The sequence below is a fragment of the Drosophila guanche genome, unplaced genomic scaffold (assembly GCF_900245975.1).
Source record: "Drosophila guanche unplaced genomic scaffold, DGUA_6, whole genome shotgun sequence".
Lineage (NCBI taxonomy): Eukaryota > Metazoa > Arthropoda > Insecta > Diptera > Drosophilidae > Drosophila > Drosophila guanche.
Genome location: NW_022995765.1, coordinates 352,842 through 364,853, shown reverse-complemented (window position 1 = coordinate 364,853; position 12,012 = coordinate 352,842). Strand labels below are relative to the sequence as shown.

General features: G+C 43.8%; 2 protein-coding genes across 3 annotated transcripts in view; both read left to right on the top strand.

Annotated features, from left to right (window-relative positions):
* Positions 1 to 216: 216 nt before the first annotated feature.
* LOC117591096 (protein bride of sevenless) lies at positions 217 to 5,025 on the top strand. Of its 2 annotated transcripts, XM_034284197.1 has the most exons (6): positions 217 to 234; positions 1,742 to 1,863; positions 2,002 to 2,511; positions 2,580 to 3,029; positions 3,088 to 4,541; positions 4,602 to 5,025. In XM_034284197.1, exons 2-6 carry the CDS (start codon positions 1,821 to 1,823, stop codon positions 4,857 to 4,859), a joined length of 2,715 nt encoding a protein of 904 aa, XP_034140088.1. In that variant the 5' UTR covers positions 217 to 234; positions 1,742 to 1,820; the 3' UTR covers positions 4,860 to 5,025. The 2 variants fall into 2 exon arrangements, with proteins under 2 accessions (XP_034140088.1, XP_034140089.1); XM_034284198.1 differs by lacking the exon at positions 217 to 234 and having other exon boundaries at positions 1,689 to 1,863.
* A 3,696-nt stretch (positions 5,026 to 8,721) lies between these two features.
* Positions 8,722 to 12,012, top strand: part of LOC117591102 — an 18,925-nt gene continuing 15,634 nt past the window's right edge. Inside the window, exons 1-2 of the mRNA XM_034284204.1 lie at positions 8,722 to 9,638; positions 10,493 to 11,079. Coding sequence (XP_034140095.1) covers positions 9,563 to 9,638; positions 10,493 to 11,079 — 663 coding nt within the window. The 5' untranslated portion in view covers positions 8,722 to 9,562. The remainder of the gene's footprint in view (positions 9,639 to 10,492; positions 11,080 to 12,012) is intronic.

The following is a 12,012-nucleotide window of genomic DNA, read 5'->3' as shown; positions in this document are numbered from 1 at the left end:
GGTTAACCTGCAGCTGCATTTTTATGGGCTTACGGCGGCCACAGTTCTGCACCTGTACTGGTAGTTCTGTTTATATTTGCTGCTGACCAAAAAACAGTTGCAACGTGAACGTCGTCTAGAGGCGACATAATAGTGCGTGCGTGCAAAGTGAAATTAAATCTTTTTCGAATATCACAAAAGTTTTAATTAAAAACTATATGAAAATTGAAAATTTCCACGAATCGCATCCAAACTGTAATTAAGAGTTGACTTTGAGATATTTCTGAATTCAAATTTCGTTACGCAAGAGTCCCTGCGGGGGGGCAGAAATGTTACTAAATAGCTGCTGTTTCGCATTTGATATTAATTAAAAGTGTTATGCAAAAGCCCCAGAACCAGAAATGCCTGGCTGGACCAGGCTGGGCCAATGTCAAAGCTCATGTCTGTCCGTCTGTTTATCTGTTTGTCTGTCTGTTTGTCCTTCAGTTCGCCTGTCTGTTCGTCTGTCTCTATGGTTAGTTAATAGCCAAGGATGACATTTTGCTAGCTGCTGATTCGATGCGTAAACTTTGATGTGTAATATTGGGAACGCTGCCAAAGGCTACTGGCCAATATTTGTTCTCCAATTATAATTACTTCTCCACCAGCACCTATGGGACAGCCTAGCCACCCTTCTTTGATTGGGCAACCCGAAACTTTCTTCACTGAATCGAGTAATTGCAATGACCAATATTTGAACTGTCTGAGTCGTCTCAGGGCTTGCATACCACCCAGTCGAAAATGTACATATGGATTTGCTCTTATAATTATGAAACACGGCAGAGTGTACGGGGTACAGTGCACAGTGTGGCGAGGAAATAACTCAATGTTGAGTGACAACTCGAGCCCAATAACCATAACAACGAGGCAGTGCCCGGTCTCAGACAAGTTAGACAAAACAAAACAGCCAAAACAGGTGACAAACATTAGTGTTCCGCATTCTGCCCTCGTTGCGAGGGTGGGTTCAAGCTGCTAAAAAAAGCGAAATAAAACAAACCAATGGAACATTGAATAATTGCAAAGTTAACTTTGTTTAGACTATATTCTCTAGTCATTGCAATGCCACTGCACCCGTATACAAACGGGACACAGACACAAATCAAATTGATTGTCCACAGAATGATCAACAGAGAGGTTTTTGTGGGGGGAACTGCCTACCTCAGTGGACAAATATAAAACGAGAAATGTTTAATTGACCTTAAAATCAGTGAGGTGTTACCATCATTCATTTTTTGTCTTGCTTTGGCTCAAAACAAAATTATTGTGTGCCACAGCGTCAGTTGGTTCAGTGCAAAATGTGAAAATAAGTGAAAAAAATAATTTTTTGCTATTGATTTTCCTTAAAGTGAAAAAAGAATATGAGAAAATAAATATTTTCCAGCGGATTACTTTACACTGAGAGTGGGGAAAAACTCACGAAGAGTCGGGTAAAGCGTCAGAGACGAAACTGTGCCAAGCCAAAGTCGCTCTCTCTCTCTCTCTCTCTTTCTCTCTCTCTCTCTGTGTGTTAGTGTGACAATTTTTAATGCGATTAAAGTACCACACTTTCAACGTAACGCGGCTCAAAGCATCGGACAAAGGTTAAAGGGGCAAAGGGCTTTGGCTCAAATTAAAAGCCTGTAAAAGTTCCCATAACGATTGAAACCAGAAACAGGCCAATCCTGTCTCTCGTGTGCTACACTATCCAATTCAAAAACTTACAATTTTCTTTCTGTGTTTTTAGTGTACTGCATAATCATTACACAGTCCATGAGCAGTTTTTAGATCAACTAAAAAGCAGTTCAATTTTAGGCAGGAACGTAATGAGACCATGGCAATCTGCTTCGTGGAGGCCATTCCAATTGGGTAAGTATTGCACACACACCAAAAAGAGGGAAGAATAAAGAAAGAGAACATATTTTTAAGAGAAATATACAATAATTTAGTGCTCAGCGAAAAACGAGTACACACTTTTAATCCAAACAGTTCAATATCAATATACAGCGCTCTTCTGTGTCCTAATTACACTACTCTGTGTCTTCGATTGCCATGGAGTGGAGGTGTCAGCACCAACCAGGAAATCTGCTCTTCTGCGAATTACCAAGCCGCAACCAACGACACAGCAGCCGAGGCCAATCCGCAGCAGCACATCAAAGGCAAACAGCACCGAATCACCCACAACTGATGAGACAGCCAGCTCGAGTCCGGGTGACGGCCAATTGGCCCCATTTATCGCATCCACAACGGAGGGGAGCAGCAGCAGCAGTGGCAGTCTGAGTAATGGGGGGAGCAGTGGCACAACACCCAGCTTACTGCCAGAGATATGCCTTAATGGACTGCACTTGACAATCAACAGTCCGGACGAGGGAATCCTCACACGAACGCAAGATGAATTCGTGCAGATTATAGAGGGCGATGTGATGCTTAGTGTTTTGACCAAAGATACCATTTCGGCGCTCTTTGTGGTCAATCGAGTGAACCAAGCGAATCTCATAAATGCAGATTTTGAAATAGGTAATCAAACGATTCATTCATTTAAAGAGATAGATAAATAACCTGTCATTTAACCCACTTACTCTTAGGACTTCGTGCCATCAATATTGACAACGACAGCCTGGCCGAAAGCATTCTCCTGCAGGAGGTTCAATATCTGCAGCAGTGCATCCAGTACTCCATGGGCATATTCACGGACTATGAGTTGTACAAGCAACTGGAGTCAATCATCAAAGATCTGGAGTACAACATATGGCCCATACCAGACACTCATGCCTTTCTTTTCCCCAAGGTGGCACATTTGTTGCATCAAATGCCGTGGGGTGAGAAAATTGCATCCGTTGAGATTGCCAGCGAAAATCTGGACATGTACAATGAGTTTATGGAAGCCGCCCGCCAGGAACACATGTGTCTGATGCATTTTAAGAGCGACGACAACGTCTACATTTTGTTTGGCAACAAGATGGCCAGTCATTTCAAAGAGAACGGTACCCTCTTTGCGGTGCCCACCGGTCGTACCGATATTGAGTTTTTGGCAGGTTAGTATAAATTAAAGCTATATAATAACATTTATTCTACGCATTCTCTTCCGTACAGATCTTCCCAACGGAGCCTTTATCCTTATGGAAAACGAAATCGACTTGGGCACCACCAGCGAACTGGATCCTACTCCCACCACCCTGGATGAGGTGCTGATTGGGAAGAGTGTGCTACCCTCGCGAGTGCTTAGCTTTGCCAATCCATTGGTGGACTTGATACACTGGCTGCGTGGCTCTTTGGACAAGCACTGCAAAGGGGATGGGGAAATGTATGTACTGGAGAGTTGCTTTAATTTCCTCAACTTCATCGAGGACTGGCGCACGTCCGAGTACCGTCAGGCGCACAAGACGGCAGAGATTCTGTCGCTGCTGCTTATGCGTAAGCTTACCACGGCCATGAATTTCCAGATGTACCAGAAGAAGGTGCAAACGCTCGACAAGATTACGGGGGAAAGTCGCACGGAGTTGCGAGAGATTGCCTCGCAAAATGTAGTGAGTAATGTGACGACCTACTACCACTACAATCGCGACAACAGCACCAGCCTTGAGCTGAAGACCAAGTTCGGACAAGTGTTCAATTGTCAGTATAGTGCAGGGGACAACCGACGATATCCTTTCCTCTTTGACGGCGAATCGGTCATGTTCTGGCGCATCAAAGTGGACACATGGGTGGCAACGGGACTGACGGCCGCCATCCTAGGCCTGATAGCCACGCTGGCCATCTTAGTGTTCATTGTGGTGCGTATTTCGGTGGGCGATGTCTTCGAGGGAAATCCCGTCACCTCGATCTTACTGCTACTCTCGCTGATCCTGGTATTCTGCTCGTTTGTGCCCTTCTCCATTGAGTATGTGGGCGAGCAGCGCAACTCCCACGTGACCTTAGAGGATGCTCAGACCCTCAACACGCTGTGTGCGGTGCGGGTGTTTATCATGTCCCTGGTCTACTGCTTTGTGTTTTCGCTGCTTCTGTGCAGGGCCCTAATGCTGGCCTCCATTGGTTCTGAGGGCGGCTTCCTATCCCACGTAAACGGCTACATCCAGGCTGTGATTTGTGCCTTCAGTGTCTTCGTTCAGCTGGGAATGTCTGTACAGCTGCTGGTCGTAATGCATGTTGCCTCCGAGGCGGTATCTTGCGAGAATCTATACTATGGACACTGGCTGTGGGGCTTGTTGTCCTACGACTTTTTGCTGCTCTGCTGTGTGGCTGCGCTGATACCCTCAATATATCGATCGCAGCGCAACTATCGCGAGGGAATACTCATTGTCATTGGAGCAGTGCTTGTTCTGGTCATTTGGATCGCTTGGATTTTACTCTCCCTGTTTGGCGATGAGTGGCGGGATGCAGCCATTCCGCTGGGACTACAGGCCTCGGGCTGGGCCGTGCTGGTGGGCATTCTGATACCACGCTCCTTCCTCATTGTGCGGGGAATTGAACGCTCGGACATTGCTCAGGCTCTACCGTCTCTCACATCGCTGGCATTTGCCCAAAACAATCAGTACTCCTCAGAACAGGTGGGTGCTGTAGGAGCTAGCTGTGTTATTTGATTTAACTCAATATTTACTTTATTTCAGAGCGTCTATGAGTGCGTGAATCCCGCAATGCGTCACTGTTCGCAGGAGGAGATGAACCATCAGTCGCCCAGCGAGATACCCACGTTACCCCTACGCGGCGGCGGCCCACGCCGACAGCAGTTCTTTGCCAATCTACGTCAGGCCAATGCCAACATTAATCCCCAACGTTCGCCACCACGACCACAGCATAGTCCTTCACGATCATCCGTGTCCTCGCTACCTGCTTCGCCGGAGAACAACAAGAATACACGGTTTTAGATACGCTGTACGAGCATCGCTTTTGTGTGCCTTCGTTTGGGTATAAAGCACTTCTAGTCAAAGCTCTGTGAACATAAACTCAGTTTTTGTAACAGTCTTTAATGTGAAATCAATGACGAACCAAGATTTTAACAGAGAATAAATAAAATATATTAATGAAAACATATTTACAGATTTTGGAAGGTTTTTAGAGAAACTCCTTTTTCTGCCGAGAGCAAAGAGATCTCTGGCGCGCTCGTTTATAATTATTCTCATAAGACTATCGAACTGAATAAATTAACATATATAAACCAGCCCCCAAATGGGCCTATTTCCCCCTTCTTTCCACTCCTGTCACCACTAGAAAGTTCTTCGTCAAGGTTCATGCACACACTAAGAGAAAGCTTTTCATATACGAACCCTTTGCTGTTGCAAACACGTGACAGGGCAAGCCATAGTGCCCAGGCAGCCTGGCCTGTATCAAATGTAAGCTAGAAAAAAACAAGCAACAACATCAATTAAAGAACTCAATATCCCTGTGCGTCACGCGACATTGGGCGCCCCTTTGTTTGGCCTAGGGTCATGATGGAGTTTGTTCTCTGTGGAGGTGTGAAGGCGGGGTGGAGGTCGCTGACGTGAGGCTGACATTGGCCAAAGAGCTCGAGAGCTTGACCGTGGTACACGGGCAATGGCGCAACAAGATGTGTAGCCATGTGGGCCTGTGGCCATGTGGGCGAGGTCGCCGCAAACTACAGACTACACGCGACCATTTAAAATGGCGCCGATTTTGCTGACAACGCCACGCGCAAGCTATTAAGTGTGGCAGTGGCAGGGCCAGGGCCGAAGGGAGATGTGATTCAGCCCAGCTTCAATAAAGTTATGCTTTGCCATGTAATCCCACGCAAACCACAGACTTTCTCTGGTTTCTCTTGTTTATACAAAACAGTTTATACACACTTTTCTGGGGACTGTGTAGGCGTTAGGCACTCGCTCGCTCTGTGCTTTAGCACCTTTCTTTTCCGCGTTTTTCGTGCACTGGCCGTTGTCATAACTTGCACTTCATTTTTCAACAGAGCAACGCACAAAAAGGAAATGTCTTAGCCAGCCAATGCCAAGGATTCGCACGCCTCCTTGCCTGACTGCCTGACTGCCTGCCTTGCCTGCTTTACCGGCCTGCCTGCCCCAAGCAGCCTACAGTTTCAGGCTCAGCCCGATTTCGGCGATCTCGACTCAGATAACTAAGACGAAATTAAAATAGTCCCCGCACAATATTCGTGTTTATTTTGATGTAGATCTCGTTTTGTCCTTGCGTATGTTTTGGCATCATTTTCCGCCCCTATTTTCGTGTGCATTTTTTATCCCTGATCCCTGATTTGATAAGTAGTAGAAGCTAAAATTCAAAAATAAAGAGGTGAACTTCAACAGCTTAAACAATAAATCAACCACAAAGCCACATCCAGACCTGTTTTCAAGGCATATTAAGCTAATCCTCCAAACATGAGGCCAAAGTTCAATCTGTCATACGCGAACTTTTCTTTGTTTCTCTAGTCTACACAAAAAATATCAGCCCGAAGCAATTCAATTAACATTGAAAGCAACACTCACACTCCACACTTTAAGCTGCATGAGTCAACAGCGCATTCATATGGTTCAGTGACGACATTGACATCATCACACCAGTTACAGACACAGCTTGGGCAAAGAATGTGTATCTGCTCTGACTTGTCGCCAAAATGTACGCCAAATCCTTCGATAGGCGATAGGCATTTGCCCATATTAGTCATCTATAAAAAAAAAGCATGTCACGTTCCACACACACGCAGCTACATACAGATACTAACACACACACACACACACACACTGCACTATGGTCCCAATGACCACTTTTTCTGTCCTAAATTAATAACTCGCAAACGAAATAGGATTTTTTGATTTAGTCTTTTGAGATTAGTTAAGAATAGCAAGAGGCAGGTTTTTTTTTTTTTGAGAAAATAGGCATGGCACCGAATTTTTTAAAGGGAAATCGGTTTTTAGTTTTTTTCGAAGCAAAAAATGGATGGGAATATGTTTAGTAGTTCAAGATTCTATAAAAAACTTTAAAATCCAAGAATATCGAATTTTTTCTACCCCAAAGCATGCTCTTTCTCATTTGAGGTTATGCTCTATAAATGCAAATTGTAAGAGTTTTGGCCAAATGTGGCATTTCTGACTACATACATTTTAACAATCATTTAGTGCTTTACGACTCACAATAGGTTTCAAGGTGGGACTAGGTGGCACTCTATTACAAAAACTTAAAAATTAGTTTTGACTACGAACTGATACATATTGAAGGCCTCACTTTAACATACATTTAGACATCGCAAACTACTAGATACCGTTCACATTACAAAACACGTAGTAAAAACCCTACTGATTAAAATGCATCCAAATTGGATTAGTTATTCGTATTTTAAAATTTTTGAGATATTTAAAATAGCAATCAAATTGGTACTTTTTCACTGCACATTCTGTGCAATAATGACCGCTAGGTTTCACAGCAGATTTTGTGAAATCTTTTTTTACTACTGAGCGCCAAAAACCGCTTCTTGGTTTTAACTTTAGCTTTTGACCAACAAAAGTGGTCGTTGGGACCATAGTGCACTGTTAGCACGCTTTTACTATGCATGGTTCCAGAACATCAGTAGCTGTCGCTGTTTTACAACTACAGAAAACGACTTTATGGGCTTGGGGTAGCGAAGGTAGGAGTTTTCCCCATTTTTACTCACTCTAGCCGCCACGCAGATAGCGGCAAGCTAAAACAGCAAGCTTTTCATTCATCAAAAATAATCAGGCGGCGAGCAGCGAGACGCGCACTGGCCTATGCCACAAAAAAAGAGACACCCTATGGGCCATAGACCCGCGAGAGCGAGAAAGAGAGCTGGAGTTTGCGCCATATGTAGCTCGTGGAGCCATTTTTCGCCTACTTCATGACTGGCTAGGGCTATGGCTCAGGCTATTTTAGATCCAAAAACACGTTGGCCAACTTGATGAAGCTTATATTTCTGTGCGGCTGGGCATTTATTGGTTTGCGGGTTTTCTCGCCATTTCCTTGAATTTCGCTTGAGGGTTCATTCATGAAATTTGACAGGCAGACTCTTTGGAAACCACTAGAACAGAAGGCGAGTTTTGAGCTTTTTCCTCTGTTTGTAATTTTTCCATTTAGTTGCCAGTGGTTATCTATTAATAGACAACGATTGAAGAGCTTTACCAACAAAGGCTTGTGGAATATCTAGACTTTCAGTTGAAGGATTGTCTGGGAAAAGAAGTATGGAATATATGGGGACAGTTTTGGTTATTGCGCATACGTAGGTTAATAAGTATAAAACAGGGAGATGAGTAAACAATTAGATTTTACATGCATGTACTGTTTTCTAGAGAAATAATTAATTACTAATAAGATACAATTTTAACTGGAAATATCCACTGTTATTTATATTGAATAATAATTTATGAGAAAAACAATTTTAAAAACTGTTTATGCATTTCATTATTGCTTATATCGATAGTTCTGTACTCAAGGAAAACTATATTTTCTCATTATAGCATATTTTTTTCATGATCCCACTTCTATCCAAAAATTCGTTTTTTAAGACTGTCGAATTTTCCCTCTCCAACTCTTTTTCAAACCTTTCCCTCTCTTTTAAAATCTATACGTACTACACGCTGTACTGTAAAGAAAAGCTTTCGCCAATTTGTGGAAAGCTTTTACGAATGGAATACACACAGGGCAGGCAACAACCAACATCCTTGAGCAAACAGATTGGAGTCCAACGGGCTTTCACGCTAGTACGCGACATTCACTCCAAGAGCACAGATAAGGCAGCGGCTGGCCGACACGCGAAACAAACAAAATACACACTGAGACAGGACCACCACACACACATAGATACACGCGCACCTACACTGACTCAGACACAGACATAGATACTCGTACATGTGTACGTTTGTATTTAATAAAAGCGCCAAGTACCAGTGTCCTAGAAATGAAACATACTCCCAGATATCAAATCGAAACAGATGGAAAAGTAATTTCCAGAGGAGTAATTGCAGAGAAAGTTGATAAGGCAGCGCCAATTCGAGAATAGATAAAGCGCAAGTGAAAAGTGTGACTATAAGACGCAGCAAAATCAAAAAACCACTCACGCACACACAAAAGAATCGTCATATGCCAGAGGCATTAACAGGAGCCACATCCAGAGCCACAGCCAAAGCCAACGGAGTTGTGTGGAAAAGCATTTTGTGTATCCTATTTTGTGGGCTCGAAGTCGAGGCAAGGAAAAGCAAGTCAAGAAAAGCGTGCTCTCGTTCGTCCATGTAAATGCCCGTGTCCTTTGAAGCAGCAGCGACAACAACACCAACAACAATAGCAATTACATTTTGTAGTTGCTATGACAGATTTCAAAAATAAATTGAGCAAATTATCGTATATAACGTGCACCGCTTCGAGATTCTAAAAATACATACGCGCAGAGGGCACAGCGCCAAAGCCAACTTGTCGAACCTGAAGGAGCCAGAAGTGGCAGTGGAAGTTGAGTCAAGAGTGTAAATTATGCACGCACAATGATTTTCTGACTGAGACGTTGCTGTTGTTCCCGACCGCGTCGTTGTCGCTATATCCTCACCATCTGGATCATTCTATATATGGCAATCAGACTATATAGGCAATCTGTTCTCTTTGTCGCATGAAATCGTCGGAACTTGTGTCGTCCACGGCTTTGTTGAATGCGTGTTGTCAGCGCAACAACGACCCAACAAAAGGTGAGCATCCGCCTGGACCACGATGCGTGTGTGCGTGCGTGCGTGTGTGTGGGGGAAACACATTCTGTCGTATAGGACAAGTCGAAAAGGCCGATGATGTTAATGGTGCTTTTCATTATTTAACTAAATTTGCACCATGGGGTGGATCGTATTTAGAGGAAGTTGGGCATTATGGCATTAAGGAACAAATGGGAATGTTTATTCTGCTTTTAATCAGATTTCAATTATAATTGCATTTCACAGCACTAATGTCGTTTGGCAAACACTTTAACTTGCACTAGTTCTTCCCCCACCACGGCTGGGAGGTAATTTCCTTCTGTGCAATTTATTAGAAAACTGATAGTGGCCCCAGTGTCCCGTACTTAAAGCCGATAGCGTTCAAATTGCACGGTCCACCGGAAATTTACTTATGAAATGTCAAAACCAATGCAAGCAGCTCCGAACAGTTTTTCCACATTTGCGACTGCACCAACCAGTATCAACAGTAATCAGTACGGTTAAAAGAATTGTTTGCTAGATTTTTTCTTTATTTTTTTATTGTTGCTGTTTTACCATGCAATAAGAAGAAAGTTTTGAATTGACTTTATGGTATGCATTCAGTCTGGAAATTGCCTTAATTATAAAAATTGCTTGGCAGACTATAAATTACATTGCAACTATGCAAACGGGTTAGTGGATTTCTGAGAAATCAATAGCGTTACCTCTAATGAGTTTACTGGCAAATACGTATTGACACAATTAATAAATTCTACTAGCGTACTTTTTCCGGTCTGTTCCAACTTAAAAGGACTCCAGATTTTCAAACTACAGACTAATGGGAATGCCATTTCATTTTCTTCATTTTTCTGCTGCAGATGAAGTTTTGCTGTCAAAAACACTTGAAAAGTGCTACACATCACCAACAGATACAGCGCCAACAACAGCAACAATGACCAAACAATTGACAACAACGACAGCAACCAATGCGGCATCGAGAATAACCCAAACGGGAGACTTGGCGCCCACAGTTATATCACCAACAGCATCCTCCACAACAATCAGAACAGCAGGAGAAGCAGCAGCAGCAGGGCCACGACACAGACCTGCTCGTGCCGCTGCTACTAGCACACTTCCAACTCTGACAGTTGCAACAAAGAGTTTGACGCAAGCAGCAACGCCATCATCATCATCAGGCACAAACTTAAGCAACGATGCCAGCGGTCGTTCGGCAGCTCTGGAGCGTGCCTACGTCCATGATGTGTACGAGCACTGTGAGGAGCCCACGGGCCCGGTTCGGCCACGTATGGCTTACTTTCTGAGCAACCTGGAGCCGGGCTCCGTCGTGTGCGACGTGGGCTGTGGCAGCGGACGCTACCTCACACAATGCAATCCGGCAATTTTCACAATTGGCGTGGAGAGGTGTTACCGTCTTAGCAAAGTGGCCCACGAGAAGGGAGGAGAGGTGAGTAAATAGACTGGGAGTCAAGGGTGTTTATATGTTTGTGTTTGTTATCGTGATAGTGTTACGAGCAATTGACCCATTTTCCACTAACAAGCCACACACACACAAGCCACAGGAAGGCAGGTTGGAAGAACCATAAATGTTTTAAATGTTCTAGTGCGATGGATATATTGAACTGCAGCACCTCCTTTGTAGCCACAAACATTGCATAATTACACTGCGCAGTTACTGGAGACGCAACCCGGTACTCGAAGAGTAAATAGGGTATATTGTATTTGTGCACAATGGGGTTTCCGATCCCATAAAGTAAATATATTTTTGATCAGCATCAATTGAGCCATGTCTGCCAGCACGTCCGTCTGTCCGTCCTGATGAACGCCTAGTACTCTGACACTATAAGAGCTAGAGCCACCAAATTTTGCATCCAGACTTCTGTAGGCTCAACTGTTACAAGCGTATTTCAAAAATGAACCCCGCCCCCTTCCGCCACCACAAAGGGCCAAAATCTCCCACAGCCACAATTTTGAAGATACAAGAAAACGCCATTCCGTAGGGAATGACCATATCAGTTCACCAAATTGGGATCCGATTGGATCATTATTATAGCCACAAATAAGAAATTAATTTTCAGTGGCTAAACCCACCCTGTCCAGCAGCTTTTGCTGTTTTTTTTTTTTTTCTCTCATCCACACTCTGCTTTGCGCAGTATGCGGCCTCTGCCGCGAGTCTGCAGTGTGTGAAGGTTGCAGACCAAAAACAAAAGGTTAGAATGTTTGTTTGTTTTTGGGGAACAGTCTTCTAATTTTATCAAGAAAATATTGAACCTCCCCCACTGTACGCATTCCAGCGAGAGCCCACATGCAAGATCAGAAGCTGTTATCTTGAAAAGCTCTCTCTTTCGAAATTGCATGTGCGAGCACCGTTCACATGTGA